Source organism: Camelus ferus, chromosome 7 (assembly GCF_009834535.1).
Source record: "Camelus ferus isolate YT-003-E chromosome 7, BCGSAC_Cfer_1.0, whole genome shotgun sequence".
Taxonomy (NCBI): domain Eukaryota; kingdom Metazoa; phylum Chordata; class Mammalia; order Artiodactyla; family Camelidae; genus Camelus; species Camelus ferus.
Window position 1 is genome coordinate 74,092,543 of NC_045702.1, and position 25,481 is coordinate 74,118,023.

Here is a 25,481-nt window from a genome sequence, read left to right on the forward strand (position 1 = left end):
AAGTGCCTGCTACATGCTGGAGTAGTGGTTCTTATGTGTGGTTCCCCAGACCAGGAACATCAGCATCACCTGAGAACTTATTAGAACTGCAAACCAGAAACTGGAAGTGGCGTGCAGAGATCCGTAATTTAAAATGCCCTGCAGGAGACTCCCATTCATGTTAGAGGTGCCTCTTAGAACTGGGATTTCACAGGGTAATGGGGACATGGGGACTGGGCTGGGCATCCTATGGGCAGTATAGGTAGTGTCTAATCACAAAGAGCAGAACCCATCCCTCTGAGTCCTCACTGGTACTCCTCTGTCTGAGCCAGCTCAGGGCTTGTATTTTGGGAGGGGAATTACTCTTCTCTGGGATTCAGATTTCATTCCAGGTAAAATGCTCAAATGGGAGCTCTTCCAACTTGTGGTTAATATCATGCACCATGAAAACAAAGCTTTTTCTCTGTTGCTCTTATAACATTTGCTTACAGAGATGGAGAGAAAAGGGACAAGAGAGTCTGAAAGGATTTGATTCTTAGCACATCTTATCTTATTCTTAGCACATCTCTTATCTCTACTATCCCCCTACCACAACTCTTTCCCCCTTTTCCTCTTGACCTTCCTATGTCCAGCATACTCTCCAGTGAACACTGGGAGAGGTGAAAAAGTGAAGGTGAGAAATGTGCTAGAGATGGCTAAGAGAAAGGATGCCCCAGGCCAGTCCACCACCTCACACATGAACCTGCAAGATTCAGGTTCCAGGTTGTGTGTTAGCTAACCATAGCTGTCCAGTATCCAGCTCCAGCTCCTTCTCCATCTCCTAGACAGAAAGCAGTTTCTGGAAATAGAATTTGTCTTTCACTTAAACAGGATGTGACTATGATGTATGTTCCAATTTCAGCTCATGGTGACCTGGCTCCCAATAGGAAGCCCCATCTCCACCCTAGGCTTTGGTGGAGAGAGCCTGGCAGCATGGCCACCTTCCTGAGGCTCACAGAGCCTTTCAGTCCTCATACAGTCTTAGCAGTCAAATTCGGGGGCCAGTCATTCTTGGAATCAATATTCCCTGCAAGAAACCTTCCCTTAGGAAGCCTTTGATCTTGGCAACATCAAAGAGAGACTGGGAGAGAGCAGGCTTTAATTTTCACCTCTGGCTTAAAATTAATATGTAAATATATGAAAGAGAAAGAGGAAACTCAGTGGACTCAGCTGTCTGAGACATCTGGGTCTTTATTTATTCCAATTTATTTTTTTAATGAGATGCTTATTCACAGAAAACACTGCAAACACTGAAAGAGACTTCTGACTGAAGGACAGAGGACAGCAGGGTGGTTTATCTGGATTCCATATCATCAGTACACAGAGAGTAGGATTTTTCTAACACTGAAGGAAACCTTGACTAAGGCGTTTTAAAGCAAAAATTAGCAATGTTGCTTGAATCTCAGAAGAATTTAACCCCCCCCCCCAAAAGACCTCTCAGGTACTTATCCAGCAGTGTGTGGGTAAACCCTTTGAAGAGGAATTGGGGAGCAGAAGTGAACTGCTATTTTTAAAAACTCTCTAATATTCCTTAATTCTCAATTCCATTTTCCTGAATTGCTTTGTAGAATGTGTCTTATCTGGCTACACAGGGTAGCTTTCACTATTAAAATCTTCATGTTTCCTTGGTTACTAGAGTTGCAGTATTTCTCCTTAGCCTCTCTCCACATATGTACTTGGTGACAGAGGTTGGTGTATGGATATCTTTTTTAGACTATCTTATTGCTACTACAGTTAAGAATCATAGAACTGGAACTTTGGGGATCATAGTCCAGCTTCTTTTATTTTACAAGTAAGAAAACCAAGTCCAGGAAGTTTGAGTGACTTACCCAAGGTCACAGAGCTGCCTGATCCCAGTGCAGTGGCAAGAATTCAGTCTTAACTCTCAGTCAAGTACTAAGTATATCACCCTTTTGCTTTGCTTCTTCCTTCCTTCCTTCCTTTCTTTTTTAAATACCTGAATACCTCCAGAGACTCAGCTGAGCATTTGGCCAAAGTTGTGTAAATATCAGGCTTTTTCTTTAGCAGTGAGGTTTTGATATTATCAAAGAACATCCTGATGGGGAACTGTGCTATCTGCTCTCAGGGGTGGACATGGATTAGATGGACATTTGGAAAGCTGGATGTCCTAAAGGCAGAGGTGGCAAATTACAGGCTTCAGGCTACCACTAGTACCAAGCATTCTAATGGTGTTCTGATCCCACACAGGACACAGAGAGAGATCTCTTTCCATTGGTTCATATTTGTCTCTGTAGTCTCTCTTCTAGTCAAGACCCAGAGACCAGTCTTGATTAAAATGACTTAGATACAGATCTTTTTAAAGAAAAATTCTGCAATGGAGGAGGTTAAGCCCAAAATTTGGAAAAGGTTTGGATTTTTTAGAATGAAGAGGATTTAAGTTAAATATTTCAAAAAATTACATGAGTATAAGGAGGACTATTAATGGAGCTCTCAATAAACATTTAAAAAATTACCTATGAATCTCACTATTTCCACCAATTAAATTATTTTCAGTAAATAACAGGGATTTTTAAGAGGAATGAGCAGTCATTTTGGTGATTAATTGCTTGGATCCTCTTTTGAGTGCACTGGGCTGGTTTCTATTTCTCTAAACTAGTCTGTATTATTAGCATGCATGCAGAGAAAGGTTCCGAGTCTTCCTTTTTTTTTTTTCTGGCACAGTAAAATCTTTTTCAAAAAGATTGTCTATGATAGGGACTTTTTCTATACCTCAAGTCAAATCATGTTCCCTTTGTATATTGTGATTCGTGGTAAGATAAATTAAAAAATAAATCATCACCAAAATTTAAAAAGAAGGTACTTAATGAAGATCTTTAAGTAGTTAATGAGTCAGTGTGTATTCATAGAACTTTGATCAATGCTTGCAGGGACTATTTTGTGCTGAGAACAAAGACACCAAAGAGATACGGCCACTGGGAGGAAACTGGAGGGAGGGGAAAGGCTACCACGGAGCACTGGAATCAGGAAATTCCCAGCCCTAGTTACCAAAGCCCAGTGGAGGGGAGAGTAGCTGAAAAGAAAAAACAAAACTCAGAAATACACACAGGTGAAAAAGGCAGAAAACACAATGTTCTTAGCAAGGAGAAATTCTTCCATTTTAGATCACCTGCAACATATTTTCTTTGTAAAATCTTGTCCAAGAAAAGAGGTTCGTCTGACTCAACAGCTGAAGGACAGCCTGTCATTTCCCTTCCCCATGCAGTTGACACTCACTGGAAGGACACCAGAATCCACTGAATTGGAACATTACATCGTACAACAAAAATATTTCATTTTAATAGAATTTATTTTCCCAGGAGCATTCAAAAGAGCACACTAACACACCGCTTTCGAGAAGATAATTTATTTACGTAGTTTTGGTTTATTCAAGACCCTAGACTGGCTGAAGCGGTTCCTCCAGGAATTGCCCCTCCAAAGGCGGTGACAATAGTCTTCTGTGGAGGGAACTGCTGGGAGAGCGTTCAGCTTCAGTAAAGGCGGCTTTCAGGGAAAGCGGGAGCTGAGGGCCCGACTGCCAAGATTTTAATGAATTGCTTCAGATGTTCTCTCTCATGGTTTCCACTGTGTTTAGAAATCTGAAAGGAAAAAAAAATCTATGTACAGAACACATGGCAGTTGGACATTAAAAATCTGCCACACACAAAAATATCTGTTACACATTCTTTTTAAATGGCCAAGTGCTGTTCATGAAATTCAGTGTGTGCATTTTTAATGAAAATGTTTCTGTAATGTATGTTATTTTTTCCTTGTATATATTTATTTATGCTGTCAATTTCCCTATGAAGTAAAAAGTCATATGATTACTCTGAAAAAAATGTTTAATTTTAGTAAATTTTTTTTTTCCTGAGGGCAGTTAATGGAAGATTCCTATTGAGGAAAAAAGATAGTCATTTAAGAGGTGAAAATATAATTTTTCCATCATGCTTCTCCTTTTATTTGGCTATAGTTTATTTTCAGCCAATTTTGGAGAATTCACTTCATAGAGCACAAGGTTACTAACTTCAGTAGTTTTCAGTATAATTTAAAACCTTTGCATCCTCTGATAATTCAGTGTATTAAATCAAGCCCACTCGTGTTACTATTTTTGGGGGAGATAATTTGGTTTATTTATTTATTTGTTTATTTACTTACTGATTTTTAGTGGAGGTACTGGGGATTGAACCTAGGACCCTGTGCATGCTAAGCATGGGCTCTACCACTTGAGCTATACCCTCCCCCTCATGCCACTATTTAAAGTTTGCTTTTAAGACAATGGGAGATGATAGTTCCTTGTATGGGAAAAAAACCAAAAAACTTAATAAGGCTTTTGAAACACCAAACGTTCTGATAACGTTTATGCTTTAAAAAATATTTTTAATCTTGAAACAATGACAAATTTACAGAAAAGCTGAGAGTATCATAGAAATAACTTCTTTTCTGAACCATTTGAGAGTAATTGCTGATCTGATGTCCCTTAATAACCCGAATACTTTAGTATGTATTTTCTACAAACAAGAACATTTTGATCTACATATCCACAGTACAACAATCAGAATCAGAACATTAACCTTGAGACATCACTATTGCCTAATTCTCAGACTCATCAAGTTTATTCATTTGATCCAGCAATGAACTTTATCTTTTTTTTTTTTTTTACAGTGTTGTGTTAGTTTCAGGTATACAGCAAAGTGATTCAGTTATACATACATATGCATTTCTATTCTTTTTCAGATTCTTTTCCATTATAGATTATTATAAGATATTGAGTATATTTTCCTGGGCTATAAAGTAGGTCCTTGCTGTTTATCTATTTTATATATAGTAGTGTGTTATCTTTTAATCCCAAACTCCTAATTTATCACTCCCCTTACTCCTTTGGTAACCATAAGTTTGTTTTCTGTGTCTGTGAGTCTGTTTCTGTTTTGTAAATAAGTTCATTTGTATCACTTTTTTAGATTCCACATATAAGTGATACCATGTGATATTTGTCTTTGTCTGACTTATTTCACTTAGTATAATCTCTAGGTCTATCCATGTTGCTGCAAATAGCATTACTTTATTCTTTTTTGGAAATGGAGTAGTATTTCATTGTGTGTGTGTATGTGTGTGTGTGTGTGTGTGTGTGTGTGTATAATATCTTCTTTATCTACTCATCTATTGATGGACATTTAGGTTGCTTCTGTGCCTTGGCTGTTTTAAATAGTGCTGCTATGATGGGGTGCATGTCTCTTTCCGAATTAGAGTTTTTGTCTTTTCTGGATCTTACAGTAACTCTATTTTCAGTTTTTTAAGGAACCTTTAGACTGTTTTCCATAGATGCTGCACCAAGTTACATTCCCACCAACAGTGTAAGAGGGTTTCCTTTTATCCAAGCCTCTCCAGGATTTAGACCCAATAATGAACTTCTTAGCAAAGTATCCAGGCCACAACCATGTGGAGCCTTTAGCTGTCATGTTTCTTCATTCTCCTCTCTGGAATAATCCCTCAGTCTTCCAGTGGCTTTCATGACCGTGACACTTTCAAAGGTAACAGTTTAGTTATTTTATAGAATATTCTTCACTTGTGTTTGTCTAATGTTTCCTCATGATTAGATTAAGGTTATGATTTTTGAAGTGATTGTACCCTATAATTTGTCCCTTTACTTTGATCTCTTGGTGTAGGTGATGTATTTGAGGCTTAATAAGTATTTTGTGGGATGGTACTTGGAAACTATCTAGATATCCTGTTCCCCAACAAACTTTCTGTGTGTGTGTATATATATATATATACACACGTGGTTTTCGGTTTTATTTATAGATTTTCTGTTTTATTTATAGATTTGTTAATTAAACAAGGAGGCCATGGTTTTCTGTTTTATTTATAGATTCGTTAATTAAACAAGGAGGCCATTAGATTGAGGTGGATCTCATACTGTGGCAGCCTATGTAATCAAACCAGAAGCTAAGCCTGTAAATTCCTCAAAATTATGAAAGTGAAACCCAAGGACAAGCAGTCACAAACAGCCAGTGGGGTTTTAAGCTGGAACCAATCAATAATTTCCTTATGTAGCTTCTGCTGCTTCTCTATAACACTTTTCCCCCGTGGAGTATTCTTAACCACTTTTGTTTTGGCGCTGCCCAATTTCGAATGGCTTTTTGTTCAAATAAACTCTTAAGATTTTAATATGCATATGTTTATCTTTTAACAGTTCACAATCCTTTATTGTAGTTGTTTATTTTGATGCTCAAATTGTCTCAAGTTTGGCCAGTCAGGAGCCCCATCACACTGGATCCTGCATCCTAGTATTTTGCCATCATTTTTGGAGTACGTTCTTGCTTTCTGGCATTATGAGATGTTTCAGGCTCATCTTGTTCTTTCTCGTGCCAGGCATGTAAATTGATATGGGGGTATTGCTGCTCTCAGGCTTTCAGTGGACGGGACTAGAGTGTATACACATACACACATTTATGTGACATCCACATTTCTATCTGTCATCACCACCATCATCATCATCTCTCTCAAATGAAAACTGTAATACTTCCGATTCCAATCCAGCACTACAGAGTATATTTTAGCCCTTTTCTCTTTTCCTGTGACACCCTTGCCTGCCAGTGAAAAACATGACTCACATTATTCTTAATATATTGACTTAACTGACCAACCCCCTTGTAAGAAGCCCATCTCCCATCTCAGCTGCACCCTTGTCTCCACCCCTGTGCAGACACCCTCTCCAGGCCACTTGAAATCTGATACCCCGTGCTGAACAACCACCCCCACCTCCCTGCCCAGCTCTTCCTGATTGGATTCTGAGGTCTCATGCTGGGTGACACCCTCTACAACCCTCTTCTCCCTGCTTGGGCTGTGAAATAGAAATTTTCCCTGACACCCAGTCCTCAACCCTACCTGTGCAGTTGCTAACCTTTCTTTGCCCCACCTGATGGCTTCAGGATGGAATTATTGGGAACAGAAGGGGAAAGGGGAATGAAGGAGGAAGGGAAGGAAAAAGGGGTGAAAAGGAGGAAGGAGAAGGAGGGGGAAGACATCTCTGTTTAAATAAATCACCGGTAAGCAGATGAAGTTTTCTGTTAAAATAATACAATTTAAATAAGAAGAGAAAAATCTAAGAAGCCACTTAGAAACAGAATGCTTTCTGACTGAGATAGAATATAACTTTTTCTTCCCTGGTCATTACAAGTAATACCAAAATCCAGGTATTATAGATGGCAACCCAACTTTCACATGATTGTATGCTTCTTGGATGATTTTTTCCTATTTTGTACATTTCATGGTTCTTCCTATTTGAGCTATAGTAATTCCACACAGTTAATCATATCTACTCATAAGCTAACTTTAAAAGGAACTTGGGCAAGCATTCTTGCTGTCAGAAATGTTTAGTACCTTTTTAACTGTTTCACCCCAGGTCTTCCCTATGCTCTGATTAAATCAAGTATAATTCCTTTAGAATGGATTCAAACTGTTCTCTAGTCCATCTTGTTAAATGTCAGTTGTTTATCTCCCTTCTAATCATAGGGTTGTTATTCTCCAGAACATTTCCTTAACAGATCTATGTCAGTCTTCTTTCAACAAATGGCAGGGAGAATGCACTAACACTAACATTGTAAATGATAAGCAAGCGGATTTAAACGGTTACTCTATCAATCACTGCTAAACACAGTGTCAGCTCTCTAACATATAAAAACAACATATGATGTCCCTAAGCATACAGCCATCTCCACAACTACATAGGCCAGAAGTTGGCACAAAGTGTCAGGAAGATGTTCCCTTAAAGCTTGAATGAAAATTTTATTACCAAAATCAGAGTGAAGATTAAAAATTTTTAATTTTAAGCTGGTTTTTAAAATTAAAAAATTAATATATACCTAAGGTTTAAAAAAAAAGCTTCATCTAGTTACATTTCCCAGAGATAACTATTGTTAACCGTTGAGATAGCCTTTAGAATTCCATGTGTAGTTCGTAAGAAATAAGACTCTATCGTCTATTTTTAAACATACTGAGATAAGATTCCTTTCTTAGATGAGAAATGTGTTGGGTATCAATGCGCTTCACTTTCCTTTTTGAGTAGAACTTTAAAATGACTGCAAAAACATCCTTATTGTAACAGGACTTGGAATTGATGATTTAGGGACATATGAATTATTCACCTTGAACATCTTGCATATTTTAAAAAATCCTCTAGGAAGGTGACATCTTTTTCCATTTCCTATTGTGTAGATCTCTAATATTATTACTTAAGTCACTTTAAGTAAAACACTGAAAAGTCTGAACACAGATAAAGATAATCTCCTTGCTATCGGATGCCCATTTATTTTATTAGCATCACTGTGTTGTGATGTGCACACAGTAGGTATATTCTGGAAGACTCTTGTGTACTCCCACCCCCTTGTCTCCTGCATCTTGGAGTGAGATCTCTACTCTGCACCAAATCAACACAGGCTTGGGACTCAGTAACTCAGTCACAAACAGAAAGAAAGAAAACAACTCTTCTTTTAAGTATATGGTAACTAGAAAAATGCTTCTCAAACCTGAACCTGCACATGAGTCATTCAGGGGTCTTGTTAAAATGCAGATTCTGATTTACTGCCTTGCTTCACCTCTTTTCGCGCCTGTGTTTGCATCTCTCCTGTAAAGTGTCAGCACTTTAATCTTTGCCCAGGCTCTGCTTTCTGGAAGTCCTGGGCTAAGATCCTTTTCATTTCCCTAAAATCTCCTCCCTTTAGTTTCTGATTTTCTGTGGTCCACCACTAGAACTTGTGGCCCATGGCCTGGTTCTAACCTATGAAATCAGTACTCACCTCCATTTTAGACTTCTCTCTGGACCTAGACCTTTAGCTCTGAGGTGTTTCCACAGCTACAAGCCCATCCCTGTGAGCCCTCTACGTGGTGAAAGTATGGTAGCAATACACAGGTGGGAAGATCCTTGCATTATGTAGCAGCACTTTGCTCTTCAAAGTGTCATCATGGACCAGCTTCAGCCTCACCCAGCAGCTTGTTAAAATGTAGACCCCAGCCTGATGAATCAGAACCTACAGTTTAACAAGCTTCTCAGGTAATCTGAATGCTGATTAAAGTTTGAGAATCCCCGACTTGGGGTGCTTTCAGCAGAAGTAATTGAGAATCCAATCCAAACTGACTTACATAATAAAGAAAATTTATCGGCTCAGGTAATTAAAAAGTCTGTTGATAGAACGAGTTTCAAATATGATCTGATCCACAGGTCCTTAAGTTCTCAGGGTTCTGGAACTAACTTTTTGCTTATGTGGGCTTTCCCCCCCAAACCTGTGCCGTTTACATTATTTCATTTTATGTTAATAAAAACAATACAAAAATATAGAGCAATGTGTCCTAATGTGTTCAAAACCTAGTGTGTTCAAAACCTAATGTGTAGAGTGATCATAGCACTCTTTGGTGGAAGTTACCAAAATTTTGAAATGACAGCTCCTTAAAATTGAGAGCCTTGGCTGCAAGTAAAATAAGCAAGTAAGACAAAAGTCTGACTTATTCTTTAAAAAAAAAAATTTTTTTTAATCGAAGTGTAGTTGATTTACAATGTTAGTTTCAGGGGTACAGCAAAGTGAATCAGTTATATGTAAGTTGGACTTAATCTTGTTTAAACAGTAGCGAAGTTTGTTATCTCTAATATCAAAAAGGCCAGAGGTAGGGCTGGCGTCAAGAACGACATGCCAAGGCCCCCTTTATCTGCGGTTCTTTGGGCTCTGCCCAATTCCATCTGTGGACTCCCTTTCAGAGTGAAAGACTGGTGAAGTTCCAGGAATTATATTCAGGCCTTGAAATAAATAAAGGCTGAAAAGGACCTTCTTTTTCCATGTCTCATTTTTCAGAAATAGAGAAATCCTTCCCAGAAATACCGTAACAGAGGTTTCCTTACAACGTATTGTCCAGAATTGGATTTAATGCCATGAAAGAGACCTCTAGTTGCTTCTGAATATCCGTTCTCCCCACTTTTTTTAGTAATACAATCCTGATTTTTATCTGGGCATATTACTAGCCAGCTAAAGGATTATATTTCCTTGCTTCCCTTGCATGTATTTGATCACACAACTAAGTTCTAGTCAGTTAAATGTAAGTAAAAATGTTACGTAGAACTTGCGGGAAGTATCTTTAAAAGGGGGGCAGCATCCTCTGTTATCTCCATTCTTCCATTCTGATTTTTGGAATGCAGACAAGATGGTTGAAGCTTTCACAGTCATCTCAGACCATGAGGACAAGGATATACTCAAAGAGCTGGTGGAACAAAAAGCTGGAAGAAGCCTGGGTTCTTAATGACTTCAGAGACCTTCCAAGTACTGGACTACCTCCAGACAGGTGAGAAAATAAAACCTTGTGTGTTTAATTCACTGTTAATTTGGGTTTCCATTAACTTCTTTTTAAAAAATATATATATATTTTCATTGAAATATAGTCATTTCACAATGTTGTGTCAATTTCTGGTGTACAGCATAATGCTTCAGTCATACATGAACATACATATATTCGTTTTCATAAGTTACTGCAAGGTACTTAATATAGTTCCCTGTGTTATACAGTATAAACTTGTTTATCTATTTTATATATAGCAGTTACTATCTGCAAATCTTGAACTCCCAGTTTATTCCTTCCCACCCAGTTTCCATTGACTTCTGGTGAATCTAATCCTGATGATGCACATGCCCACTCCCCAGTCAGTCACTGGCAAGAGGAACTGTTACCACTTGACTGGGGGCAAGTGGATGGGGGGGGGTGTCATGATCACCACATTAAATATTTACTTAAAAACACATTAAATATTTTTGCTAAAAATAGGTTACTATAGGGAAGCAGCATTCTCAATATCTACATAAGAAGCCATCTCATTGTAAGTGCTTTAGCATCTTAGTAACAAAACTTAAATTATTTCCTGGAAAGTTCAGAGGAAGCTCACTTATTTACCATTTAGATTCTAATGGGTTTTCTGGTAACCTCTATTGATTTTAATGAAAAAATTCTCAGTTGTGCTTTCAAAGGATTAGCTCTAAAATGTAAGGTTTGATTTTTAGTTGATTCACTTCTATTTAATTTCAACACACAAGTTTATTAATAAAAATGCTTGTTTAGCACATTTATTGCTCCACTGAATGCCTGTTTCAAACCTAGTATCTTTGGCCCTTTCCTTAGATACTTTGCAGTTTTAGAATTTTGGATTAGATTTTTTAAATGGACCATTTTCTGATTCCTTCAAAATCAAGTTGTATAGTGTTCCACTTCCGAGAGTTCTTTCTTGGTTGGGAAAATAGAGTAGAACTTTTCATTTTAATCCCTCTGTTAGATAAACTACTTTCATTTACAAATGATTTACTCAACCCACATTTCCAATTCCTTTAGTTTCCTTCAACTCTAAAACTCAAGATGAAATTACAAAGAACCTAGGCTATTTTGAGGAAACCATGTGATCCCAGTTCTGTGATTTCTCACTGTGGTCCCAAAATTCCACCCCAATCAGGGTGTGGCATTTGAATAAGTAGACATCTTCAGGCTGTAAGGTAATTTGAGTCTCCTAGGTCTGGTCACTGGACATAACACAAACCCCAGTAGCAGGAGACTTGTGTTTCGATCCCAACATTGTGGTAACTAGCCTTGCTATATTAGACCAGACACTCATTTCACCTTTTTGAGCCTCAGTGTCCTCATCTACAAAATAAAGATCTTGATTATAAAATCTTTAAGTCTCCAACTCAATGCTATGCTCTGATTTTAAGGAAGATGATGGTCAATTCTTAAAATCCCCAAAAAGCAGAAATATTTCTACTCTATCCAAAAGGCAGTTCCAGTGCTTAACAATTCTGAGGCAGCTTTATTTTTCCACTTTTTGAGGCACATAGTTAAATTGTACAGCATGATAATTTGATATAAATATACATTGTGAAATGATTACCACAGTCAAGTAAACACATCCATCAATGAAGCAGCTTTTTAACCAGAGAAGCTAGGACAGTCTCCAGGTCTGCCTTCTCTAAAGTTGAAGGATAATCCATCAGCATTCTTCTTCCATTAACCTTTCACAAATTTTAAAACACTAAGTCACCATTTACCAGTCTTTTTCCTTTGTGAATTATCTCCAGAGCTCAGCCATTCATATACCAGCTTCATGGTTCTGGCCACATCTTTCTGGTATCTTAGTTATTATTTCTCACCTTTTCTATGTCTTTTTTACTTAAATTTATTTTGAAAGGAATATTTATATAATCTCTTCCTGGTAAAGACTATAAAATCAGTCTTGCTTGGCAAAAATAGAGGTTAACTGAGAAAAAAAGTTAACAGAAACTTACTGAATGTTTTAAGTAGGCAATGTTTCTGTGTGACAGGCAACATCTCCATTTGGCATGAAACATTCGTACTAAGCTACTAAGTTCTCCGCGACTTCAGCGGCCTCCCTTTTATGCACTAGCAGTATTTGCAGCCTCATTAAGCATTTCAGTTAAAGCTTCACGCACTTTGCAGGTGCAATGATGGTGGTGAGTCGTGGGGAACTACCTGAAATCATCCACCACCTCATTTGGAGAAATATCTCTCTAGAGTGAAATCAGGAGTTTCTTTTACCTTTCTTTAGAGAAGTTTTCAAAGCTTAGCAAGCCTAAGAATCACCCGAGGCTCTGGCTAATATAGACATTTCTGTGCCTTACCCAGGTCTAGACTAGAGCCCAGAAGTCTACGTTGTAAAACAGCTTCCCAGATGACTGCAATGCAGGTAGTTTTCAGACCCTAACTTTGAGAAACGTGAGCAAGTGTTCCTTAGTCTATTACTGTATTGACTCATTCTTCAGTAACAGTGGAGCACCTGCTAGGGTGCAGAGACTCAAGATTCAATATTCATGTCTCATCGCAGTATTTGATGGTCAGATGAGGTGTACTGGCAACACCTAAGAGTTCAGGGTTGGGAAGGTCGCTGTGACCTGACACTGTGAGAAGGCTTTGTGGATCCAGACTGGAAGGATCCAGTGATTTTTTTTTTTTTTTTTTTTTTTGAGGGAAGGAGGTGGAATCAGAGGGGTTGTGGAATCAGGCGCATCTGGAGCTGAAGGTCTAGGTGGAAAGGCTGGAAGGATGAGACAGTATGCTGTGGTGGTCAGTGCTTATTCAAGGTCTTCTGCATGGGAACACGAGGACAGCTTTGTATTAGGAAGAGTAATAACCTGGCATTGATATGCAGGATGGATTGGGTCTGGCAGTGCCAAAGGCACAGCAGGCAATACTGATGTTGCGCTAGTGGGAATGAAAAGAATCCTAATTGGCAAGATTAAGAAAACACTGGACTTATTTGCAGGGATGAGGATGAGAAGGTGCCCAAAGTAGCAGGTGCCCTGGAAGAAGGTGAACACTTTTTAAAAGATGAAACTGGCACAACATTGTAAACTGACTGTACTTCATTTTTTTTTTTAATTTAAAAAAAAGATGGAGTGCAGCTGGAATCTTAAACAATTAGCTTCATTGCAGCCAGTGTAGGGAACCCCGTAAACAGGCAGAGGACCCATTTGTGTTGAACTAATTAATCCTTTCCAGTGTCTCTGAATCCCTCCTAAAATAGAATCATCTGTTTCACACAGTCCTCCTTGCTACTTTCTACCTAAATATTACTGATGAAACACCATCAACCTGAAACTGCGTCGAATAGGCCCAAGCCTCCGCCTGCTTCTGCCCCGGCGATGAATTTGAACCTTCTCAGGAGACCCAGCTAGTAATACCTCTCTCCAGTCAACTGGTTTTTAAACTTTGCTGTACAGTGGAATCACCTGCGGATTTGAAAACAAACAGAAAACCCAAACCCAAACCGAAAACGCCTGGTGCCCACGTGTAACGTGCGGCATAGTTTGGGAACCATCGGTCTAGCCACATCTTCACAGCTCTCTGAGAAACAAATCCTCCTGCCCTCTGTCCGCCGGGAGGGAGCAGCCGAGGGCTCGGGCCAGGGTGGGCCTGGTCCCCGCGCCGCAGTCTCCCTTCCCCGCAGCCCGGCGTGCGCTGCTCGCGGCTCGGGTGCTCGGCGCTGGCCGGGCCGGGAGGAGGCGGTGCTGGGGCTTCTCCGGCCCGGACGCGGCGGAACCGAAAGCGACGGGCGGGGGAGAGGAAGAAGGGGCGGGCGGGCGGCAGGGCGCGGTGGCGCAGAGAGAGGGCCGGGAATGCCCGAGGCGCGGGGCCCCGGAGCCGCCCGGTGGCCGCGTCCGGGCGATGGCTCTCTGTCTGGTCGCCGACTTCGATCTCAGGAAGGACGTGCTCCCTTGGCTGCGGGCGCAGCGGGCGGCGTCAGAGGCCGCCGGGGCCCGAGGCGGCGGCCCAGGTGCTAGAGGCGCGTCGGGGCGGGGGAGGGCGGCTGGGGGCCGTCGAGGCGGGGGGGTCGGAGTCATTCATCTGCACGGGCTCCAGGGTCGGGCCTGGGTGGCGGGCCCCGACCGGACGGCGGCAGCCTGTGCGCCCTGCCAACCTGTGAAGGTTGGTGCCGAAGGGGTGAGCGTCCCTCTTTGGAGTCTGGGCTTTGCCACCCTCCCGGCCTACGTGAAGGTCGGAGGGCAGCCCCCGGGCAAGACTGCGGCCAAGCTGCTCAGCCTTTTCTGGCGGGTCCTCCAGCTTCTGGCTTACCGATTGCCCACAGTAATTCATCTTCAGCAGAAAGACCAGGAACAGTGGTGGTACTCTCAGCATCGTCTCATCACCGCAGGGCGTGTGGAGCCGCTGCCCGGATTGCGCTCCTCTGGCCCAAGGCTGCGGGGAGTGCGAGAGGGTGGTTCTCTCTGCTTCACTTACATCTCACCTGCCTGAAAATTCACCCCGGCAGGGGCTCTACTAAGACTAGGGACTCCTAAGGTTCCCGCGTTATGAAAAAGAAAAGTGAATCATGGCCACCTAGAAAACCACCATATAAATACTTAACAGTTGCAGTTTGTCCCCACATTTGTGAGACGTGTTTCTGTGTGAACAGTTTCGGTGATTTAGGGGACATGCCACTTCGGCTGTGAAGTGCGAGAGGGCAGGGTCCTGCTTTCGGCCTGTGAGCAGTGAATTGAGAGCCCGCTGTTTGCCAAAGCTGATATCAGGCCCATCACCACCAACCCAGAGACCACCTTGCGTGCCAGCAAGGGTTGTGAGAGGCAGCGATGCTCAGGTGTCCTGCCCAGCGTCCTCAGGGTGAATTGGAACGCATTCCAGGCATTTGAGGCTTTGGTGTTCATCTGTCTCAAAAATCCTTTGTTTTGACTTTGATGAAGGAGTGAAAAGTGACTTTTGAGGCTTCCTGGTGTTGATCAATCAAAACTTTAAAGAAGGGGAACTCTGTGATTTCCGTGGTTATTTTTAGAGAAGAGAAGTTTGCTGTAAATAATGTTGCATCTTCAGGGCTTAAATTCAGCTTCAGAGCAATGAGATCCTGGGTTCCCAGCTTGTGCACGGGAGCTATCCACTTCAGTGTGCTTGCCTCTCATTTTCCCCCTCTGGTTTTCCTTAAACACTGTAGACTGTTGGAGGGTATTTTTAGGGGGAAGGGCTATCAAATTACCCGTATCTACAACTCTTTCCCCCTTAACACTGGTGAAAGTTTTCTCTCTCTCTCGTATCTTCACACTCTCCTATGGCTTTTGCAGAATATATGTAGGGTTCCTTGTCTTGTCATGTTGGCTGTTGGTTCCAAAAAAGGAGTCATGTTTGTCTGGCTCAAGGCTTACATTTGACTAGTGAATTTGACTAATGACTAGTGTCATTATTAGTAAAGCTTCACTTTTGGGGGAAATGTTTTAAAGTCTCCTGAGTGTCTAAAGAGTTTTTGGAGGTGTACCTTTTAAAAAATTGAGTAAGCAACTCCCAGCCTGCTTTCCACCACAAAGTGGTCCTTTCTCTGGACCTCCACCTTATATAGCTAAATGCCATGTGTCTGAAAATGAGAAGTTAGATGAAGTGTGAAATGCCACAGTCTTATGTTTCAGTAATGTGTGTTGTGATTGAAAAACTGTGAGCCAGTTAGATTTTTGGCTTCCTTGTGTCTTTCACGTGTGAAGAAAAATAAACTTGTGTGTTGACATTTGCTAAACAGCAGATACCCTTGGGTCCTCAGAAAGTAAACTTACTAGAAATACCAGCTTTTTCTGATACTAGTAGTATTTTGCTCTTGCAGAGCACCTTGGCAGGATATGAGCTCTGTTGTACTAAAGAAATTGTTACTTCTGATAATCACCAGTGGGCGGTAGCTCAAAAAAACACAAGTTAATCCTTCTCCTGCTATAATTTGTAGCACTGGCAGGGGGATCTGGGATTCTATTTTATTTCTAGCACAGCCATTACTCCACACATTTGTGCAAATTATTTTCCTTTCAAAGTCTCAGCTTTTCATATGTAAATTATGAATAATTATACCCTTGTAATGTCTCCTCTCTGCACACTTGCTCTCTGAATTTGAAGCCTTAATATTTTTACATCAACAAATACAATTGAAGATTTCTTAGTGGTGCTAAGTAATGCTTCTGATGTATGACATATTTCTAGCAAAATAGCCAGAGAGCTGGGCTAAGTCAGGCAGAACAGAAATTCAGTGCCTATAGAATAGCATTTTAGTCAACAAGGGTTTAAGGAGTAAGGAGACTAGATTTGGCTACTGCATCTGGCCCTGGTTCTGGGTTAAACATGGGGAAAATTATTTCTCCTGAAATAACTGAAGAAAATATTTGTTCTTTAAAAAAGTTAAAACAGTGATACAAAAGAGTATTTTAATACATGTATGCTGTAAATAATAAAAAATCAAAATCCTGTATCCACCTTAAAAATAGAACAGTTATCGAGATTTTTGTAGGTTTTCATGTCTTCCTATTTGATGCTATTTCTCTCTCTCTCCCTCATCTGTAGAATTTTACCTACAGACACTTAAATGTTTATATTTTAACATTTCTTTGATCTTCTTTGTAGTTTTAATCTACGTGTATATCTCCCTAAGCAAAATATCATTTCATTTTGCTTGTTTGTGAACTTTAAGTAGATGAAAGAATGCTATATGTATTCTTTAGCTCTTTTCTCTTCTCAGTATTGTACGATTTATCCACGTTGACTGCTATAGCTGTAGGTCATTAATTTTCACTGCTGTATAGTGTTCTGTTTGTGTGAATATCCAACAATATGGTGGACATGGCGATGCAATGCTTAGATCTTCCTTTCAAGGAAAGGCTTCTCCCAGGTGCTGTGAGTGTGAGTGGCAGATAGTCCTCAGCTGTCAGCCCCTTCAGGGGTGACCTTGGTAGAGGGCTGTGTCACCCAACTATATGCCCCCCTTGGGTATGGCCACCTCTAATGAGGGATTGAGTTAGGGTCTATAGGCCTGGGCATTTTGACTCAATATGGGACAACTAATAATTAATTACAGTTCTAGAGCTTCTGTGATGGAGGACCCCAACGTCACCTGAGGCTCCTGAGCCTGCCTTACAGCTTGACTTCTTCCCCAGCCTGATCCTGCTTTCCTCTCCTTCCTGCTGCAGGTGTTAATCCCACTTGGAAGCACTCCCTAGTAAATATCCTATATACTAAACTGTCTCAGAATGTTCCAAGTGAACCCAGCTTACTTATCCTTTTCCCAGTGGTGACATTTGGGAGGTTTCTGGGGTTTGCTGTTACAGTCAGTGCTGTTACTAACCTTGTGCATGACTCCTGGTGCACATTTGCACAAGTTTCTCTGGGGTGGATGTCTGACAGTGGAGTTGATTAGTCACAGGCTACACACATCTTCACTTTTCCTGGGTAGCACCAAACTGTTCTGTAAGGTGCTTGTACTCATTAACACTCCCTTTTGTGGTATGGAAGTGTTTTTGGTACTCTATGTCTTCACAAGCTCTTGATTTTTCCGGATTTTTAAATTTTTGTTAAACTGGTGGGTAAAAATGTTATTTCACTGTGGTCTAAGGTTGAACATCTCTATTTACTTATCGGCCATTTGAGTTTCCCCTTCTATGAGATGTCTGTTCATCATTTTGTCCATTTTTCTGACATTTTTTTAATATTGATTTTAGGCATTTTTTAATGTATCCTGGATTCTAGTCCTTTCTTCATCATACATGCTGTAAATATCTTCCCTCAATCTGTTTTTTTCCCCCAGTTTGTGATAGTACCTTGGATAAATAAGAATTCTTAATTTTAATGTAATCTAATTTATGAGTCTTCCTTTATAGTTTATGTTTTTTTGGATATTTTAAAGAAATTTAGAAGTCATGAAGACATTTTTATATTAACTTCTATAAAAAGCTTTTCTTTTTGCATTTTGTTTTTTAATCCATCTGGAATTTATTTTTGCATATAATATGATGTAGGAATCAGATATGGGTTCACAAAAGCCTTAAAAAGTAGTTTTGATATTTGCTATTTTTAAGCTGAGTGGTAGTTACATGGTGTTGTTTTGCTGTTATTTATAGCGTACAAGTGTTAAAATATGCTTTTATAAATTGCATTGTTTTTCTGTGTTAATAGCTAATTGTTCTAGTGTCACCAACCAAATAGCCCTGTCTTTTCTCACTGATAACAAAACCACTTCCTTTACACATCAAGTTTCCATATGTGTGGGTCTCCTTTTCTGGGCTTTTAATTTTGTTCCTTTGGCCAGTGTAAAGTGAAAACATCTTAGTAACTATTTTGTGTTAAGTCTTGGCAACTGGTAGAGTGTCTCCTCACTTCAGTCATCTTCTGGTTCATCTTGGCTATTGTGTGCTCCTTGCTCTTTCATATGTATTTTGGAATCAGCCTGTCAGACTTCACCAAAAAGTCTATTGAATTTTTGTTTTCAGTTGCATTGAATCTGTAGATCAGCTTGGGAAGAATTGGCATCCTTACAATATTAAATCTTCCCAACTATGAACGGTAGCTTGTTATTTATTTAGAGCCCCCTTTTGACTCTTAGTAAGTCTCAGAATTTTCTCCATGAAGGTTCGGCACATCTTTCGCTAGATTTATTCCTGGGTTGTTATTTTTTTGTTGCTTTCATAAATGGTGTATTTAAAAACATATGTTCCTAACTATTACTGGTATGGAGCAATATAATAGATTTTATATATTAATTATATTATCCAATGCTTAATCACCTCTTGGGAAATAATATATCTTTAAGAAACTAAGAAAAAGTCTGTGGTATGTAAATTTTCTAAGGTTTAAATGTTCAATATATTTAAGACCAGAAAGAATGTAGGTTTTCTCACCTATCTCTTCTTGTCTGCTTTGATCAGTCTTGGGTTTATGATAGTCCAGGCTGATTAATCTTTCAAATATTGTAATTATTCATCTTTGCCAGGGAGATGGTAAATTTTACCAGGTACTGACTTGAGAGTAACGCTTTTGCCTTCTGATACCCTGGGTCAGATTTGGGAGCCAGAGGATTGCTGTAGTCACATTGTTTTTATTTATTGTTTCAGTCTTCTCTTGCCACTGTCCTTCCTTTTCAGCTTTCCCTCCCCTACCCTCCTTGTCTCCTTTTCTAATTCTTTTCTCTTCTTTATTACTTCTTAACTGATCACTGCACCCTTGATTTTTCTCATTTTATTTGGGGTATGAAATATAGATCACATAATGATATTTATTTCATAAGTTAGGAATTACAATATCTGGTCATGTTGAGTGTGAGGATTTATGTGAATGATTTACAGAATAGAAACACCATGGGTTTAATCATATTTTAACACTTCTTGATCTATGTATTAGGAACTAATTCAAGGTTCCTAATTCAAGGCTGTAAGACTTCCCCTGTCTCCATAGTCATTGGGAAGACAGCAAATATTTTTATTTGATTTTTGTCAAATAGCAGTTGGAAACAAAATTTACACATTTGGCAAACATTTTCTTGTAACACAAAATCCCTTGTGTTTGACAAAGAATAGATTGATGTGGATGAGAATATTGGGCAAACCAGCTGTAATTCTACATGAGCTGTGACTTGCCGACACCTTTACTAGGTACCCTCCTTTTCTTTAGTAGGTTTACTTATGCAAGTTTCTATCAAAATGCTACATTTTCTCTTCATAAACTCTGATTACACTGAACTGTAAAATTAAACATTTCCTCATTTGAAATTGCTAAACTTCCTCCTTTGGACTTTCCAGTGATGAATTAGTGGGAGAGGAGTCAGAATGAGTAAGCAAAGAGGTCACTGAATAATTCTTTTTAAAGGGTGTGTGTAAATCATGAGCAACTAATCTAGGGAGGAAGGGCTGATGGGTTCAGAGTGTGTACTGAGACACTGCCTTTCAACATTACCAAATTTGTTTAATACAAATGTCCTTGAGAACCATGTACTTAACTACAGGATTATTTAAGACTCCAATTATTACTGCCTAACAGACCCATGAAGGCACTATTTTTTATTATTTCTTTCAACTGTGTCTACCATGGTTACATTATAAGGTGGTCCTAGTTATGCTATCTAATGAATATTGTTTCATGTGTATTATAAATATGTAGTTCAGTGGTTCTCAGCCCTGGCTGCACTTCAGAATAACACAGGGAACTTAACAACACGCGCGCGCGCACACACACACACACCAGAGAGTGGGCCCCTCACCAGCTCAATGAAATTAGAATACGGAACTGGGGCTTGGGCATCCATGTTCTTTTAAAGGCTTCTCTGTTGATTCTAACACAGCCAGAGCAGAGAACCACTGGTTTAATGGTTTTATCTTTTGTTGTGATCTGCATTTGTTGGAGAATTATTTTTCTTAATTTTTTAACTACTTGAAAATAGATGTGCTTTTGTAAGAAAACTGGATTTTTCTTAGCAAGATTCTTGTAAAGGAGTTTCTTATCGTAGTTGAAACATTTTAAGTGCATTTTTGAGAAGGTCTCTCTCAGCATCCTTATAATCTTGAAAGAAAAAAATAACTTCTCAAAATATTGACACATTGCATTCCACAAGTTTTGAGTCATGTGCAGGATAAAAAGAAACTCACTGAAATTCTCTTTAGGTGTCTGCAAAATCACCTTAAAAGGATTTTTCAGTAATTATCCATTTTCCCATTGTAAGTGTGGTACAGGAAACCTAGTTTATTCTGTTTACCTTTTCCTGGGTTTGAAATTAGTCTGTGCCACTTTTTTTTTTTGGATATATGATATTGGTCAAGTATCTTAACCTCATTGAAACTCAATTGTTTCATCAATGCAATGGGCCTATAATACTTTACACAGTATGAATGAGATAGAAATGAGGACTTGTAAAGTGTGATGTACTATTTAGCAGTAAGCTAATTGGAGCATACTATTCTTGTAAGAGACCAGATGATTATACTTTTTTTTTTTAATCAGTGGGAAATATGTCTGACACCTTGCTATATATTGAAAAGTGCTTATACCCATGTACAAATGACACCTGCCCCCTCCTTTGCCTGCCCTCAGAGTGTCCCAGCAGTTTCTTCCTGTGAAAAGTTGGGAAGAGAGATCTCAGGATGATTCCTAAATTCTCAATGAAACCTGCTCTTTGTCTCTAAATGCTTCCTGCTGCCCCAGCTCCAGTGCAGGGGTTAAGGTCACCAATTATCCTTATTTTTTATCTTGTTTTTTCCTTTTTAATTAGGCGTATAACCTGAAATTTGGCCTGATCTTTAGGATATTTTTGCTTATGTTTTGTCTGAGTATTGGAATTTGTCAATATCAACAATATTTTAAGGTCTAAGAACACTATTCATATAAGGGGAAAATGAGTCAAATTTAAGTGATTTAATTTTGAGGAAATTAGGGAAACACACATTTCTCCTCAATTAATGATGATAATTATCAATGCGTATCTAACTATGTTTAAATTGTTTAACTGTAGAATTGGGAGGAATATCCTAAAATTTTGGAAGGAAGATGATGGTCAGTTAACCTACAAGTTAAATGTTTTGTGTAAAAAATCTTTATATCCTTCATCGGAATGTGGCCTTCATACAGAAAAGTACACAAATCATAAGTGCACAGTTCAGTTAATTCTCACAAAGTGAGACACACCCATGTGACTAGCACTGAGAGCAGGAAGGAGAACATTAATGGACCCCCAGAGGTCCCCTTCATACTCTTTTCCAGCAGTTACTCATCTAGCACTGTGGATTCTTTTTGCCTGTTTTTGAAACTTGGAAACAAATTAAATCATACAGTTGGTAACTTTTTCAGGAGGGGAAGATCTGAGCTTCTTTTGCTTGATTCTCATGGTGTATGTTATAGCAAGTTAATTCATTCTTTTTTTTTTTTTTTGTAGTTTTTTCATTTTTATTACTGGATACAATGACTAGTTAATTCATTCTTACTCTTGTCCAGTATTCCATTATTTGGATATACCACAATTTACTCATTCTTTGCTTTTGGATATCTTGTTTTCAGTTTTCGCTGTTATGAACCATAGTCTTTGGACATCATATGTGTCATTTGCCAAAATACGTGTGTACTTTTCTTGAGGTATATGTGCAAGGGCAGTTACTGAGTCGTATATATTCAGCTTCAGTAGACACTGCCAGTTTTCCAATTTACACTCCCATTAGCAGTATATGAGAGTTTTAATTGCTTCACATTTCTTGGCACCACATAATATTAAAACATAATAAGTTAAGGATTCATGTAACTTTTTGGATAACTAGTAAAAGAATAACAAGATAATATATAACTAACAAGTTAACAAGTGGGAGAATGGAATAGTAAAATCTTTGATTAATCCAGAAGAAGGCAAGAAGAGTAAAACAGTTGAGTCACATAGAAAATAAATAGGACTGTGATTGACATACATTCAGTGTATCAGTGAGTACAGTAAGTGTAAATGGACTGCACACTCTAATTAAACGATACTGCTTGTAAGACACATACCTTAAATATCAGGACACAGGAAGACTGATAATAAAGGGGTAGAAAAGTTACATTATGTAAGCACTAACCAAAAGAAAGCTGATGTAGCTACGTTGAGGTCAGACAAGGTAGACTTTAAAAAGCATTATTAAAGATAAAGGACATTTTATAATAAATAAAAGTGTTGACTAGTCCAGCTCCTGGCTAAAAACCTATGTATCCTTTTTTTCAGGCCCAACTGTATACAGTTAAAAAAGCTTTACCTGGCAGGCCTCATGGGAGAAAAGCTGCCCTCCCCGAACCAGACTTGGTGCATAGTCAAAGCACTGCGGTCCCTGAAGGTGATTAGATTCAAGATTCAGGCCCTCCTGGCTGGTTATAATCTTATTCACAGCTGCATCCCAGCCCAGGTGTCTTCATTTGGAGGCCTTTTTATCAAGAGCCTTCAGCTGGTGCCTCTGCGGAAAGCCCCTCAGCAGGAAAAGGAGGGGAAACTTGAAGATACATTTTCTCTAGTTTGACTCAGTACTTAGTACTTTTCCACCCTTAGTTCTTCTCCCTCTCCCTCCCCTGAGCCCCTGGGTCCTTTTGTTGGGGCCCTCTTGGCAGTGAGAGGTAACTCACCTCTCTGCTGATCTGTCTGCCCCTCCACCAGCATGCCTTTCCATGGGGGAAGCAGATGGGGCAGTTGGTGCTGTCTCTGGTTTAGATTTTTGCTTATACAACCACAGTAAGTGATAGAAGGCTTGACTGTTACTCGCTTTTTAAGCTTGTTGCTTTAATCTATTACTCTGACATCTGGCAGCTCTGCTGAGTTCCTGACAGGTTAATCTACCAGGAAGGTATAACAATTCTAAAATTTTATGCCCCTAATAATGTAGTTTCAAAATATATAAAGCAAAACCTGATAGATACTCAAAATTTATTGAAGTGTAACATACGCTTGGGAACGTATACAGGTCAGGAGTGTACAGTTCAGTGAGTTATTACAAAGTGGAAATATCAGTGTACCCAACATAAACAGCATAACCAGAACCTCAGAAGGCTCCCTTGAGATACTTCTCAGTCACTACTCCTTTCCTTTTCCCTAAAGGTCAGCATTATTACCTGTTAGATGTGCTTTTAAATATCTGCAAAGTATTAACTTGCTATTATTATCTTATTGTTTCAGACGTTTTAGAAAACAGTTATGACAGCCTACGTGTACTAAATGTTGAAAGAAATGGAAATATTATTTATACTTGTAAGGTATGCCTATGTTCTCTTTTTATTGTGGTAAAATATACGTAACATAAAATTTACTGTTTTAACCATTTGCATTCATTTTTTTAGAGTTTTATGCTATTTCTTATTGAAGAATAATAAATAAGACTAGTTGGCATTTAATCTTTAACATATGACTTTATTTTGTGAGATTGAATAGGGTGACTGAAGTTGCCATATGAAATGTTTTCCCTTTTAAAAAAATAAAGCTGTACACAATGACACAGTTCTAAAATGTTTTGAATAAATGTTTTACTTTCTAGAGGAAAAATGCCAAGTAAAAGATGGTTTAAAATAATTAATATGTTAAAATTTTAATCTTTGAGAAAATATTAAATATGATTGCATCACCTGTTCATACTTCTATATGCTCAGACCTTTGGGACATCATTATTTAACAGTGTGCTTTCAATGTTAATGGTTCTAAGGAAAGAAAATCTAACATTACCATAATGGTGAAATAGGAAGAATAATTCCAGGGCTAGTCTGCTTTGCACAGTTGTTATTGTACTTTTTTTTTTTTGGCTTAAAAAAGTTATTTTAAGTTGTATCTATAAGTATGCTGCATTTGAGGAATGGTACAATTCAAAAAGTTTTACTTATAAGAATATCATGGACTTGTTCTAGCCACTTTCAATATCCATCGTATATATTCTCTAACAGTACTAAATAGAACTACAAAAAGATCTGCTCCTTCATCATGCTCGGTCCTGATAGACAGGGTCCCCCAAACCACTGAGTGGTACATGTGTATTTCATTTCACTTTTTGAGCCCATATGACCAGCAGAAACAGATTCAGTCCCTCTCTGACATGTGCAGCAAGCTACCTTTAGAGTGCTTATTGCTAATATTGGTTGAATTACTGCAGGTTTCTTTTAAAATTAGTAGCATCCTAACTTCCTAAACAATGGCATTTAATAAACATCTAGTTTTTTTTTTCTTTTTAGGACAATAAGGGAAATGTTTTCTTTGGATTGTATGATTACCAAACCAAACAAAATGAGGTAAAATCACCATAAATTATAGATTACCTATTGGTTACTTTACTGCTTTGAGTTTTCCTTCTTCCTAGATACAAATTCTCATTTCATTTAATTTTCCAAAAATTTAATTTATATTTCTTTGCCTTCCTTCTCTTCTCACTTTTACCATTATCTTAAAAAAAAAAGTATAAGTACTCTTAGAACAAAACATCAGCTAAAGTCTTTAGTCCTTTGAGATTTAAGCAAAATTGGCTCAAACCAGTTATTCAATATGCTGTAGGAATGTAGGAAGTCCAGTACCCCTCCCAGGATTTGTGTGCTCCCAGAAGCTTAGGATCTCATAACAACCTCTGGCTCTGAGTTCTGCTTCTGCTTCTGCTTCACCTTCACTGATCTTCCTTCTCGTTACTTCTCAAAGATCCAGATACAGTACC

General features: G+C 38.9%; 1 protein-coding gene across 10 annotated transcripts in view; it reads left to right on the forward strand.

Moving 5' to 3' along the window:
* GSAP (gamma-secretase activating protein) overlaps positions 1–25,481 on the forward strand; it is a 187,990-nt gene that overhangs the window by 97,184 nt on the left and 65,325 nt on the right. For 2 of the 10 annotated variants that reach the window (XM_032484156.1, XM_032484157.1), the window contains 3 exons: positions 10,199–10,341; positions 23,972–24,048; positions 25,012–25,068. In XM_032484156.1, the coding sequence (XP_032340047.1) occupies positions 10,299–10,341; positions 23,972–24,048; positions 25,012–25,068 (177 nt within the window). In that variant the 5' untranslated portion in view covers positions 10,199–10,298. Of the gene's footprint in view, positions 1–10,198; positions 10,342–13,729; positions 14,336–23,971; positions 24,049–25,011; positions 25,069–25,481 lie in introns of those variants that run through there. The other 8 variants (XM_032484158.1, XM_032484149.1, XM_032484152.1 and 5 more) reach the window with 8 other exon arrangements.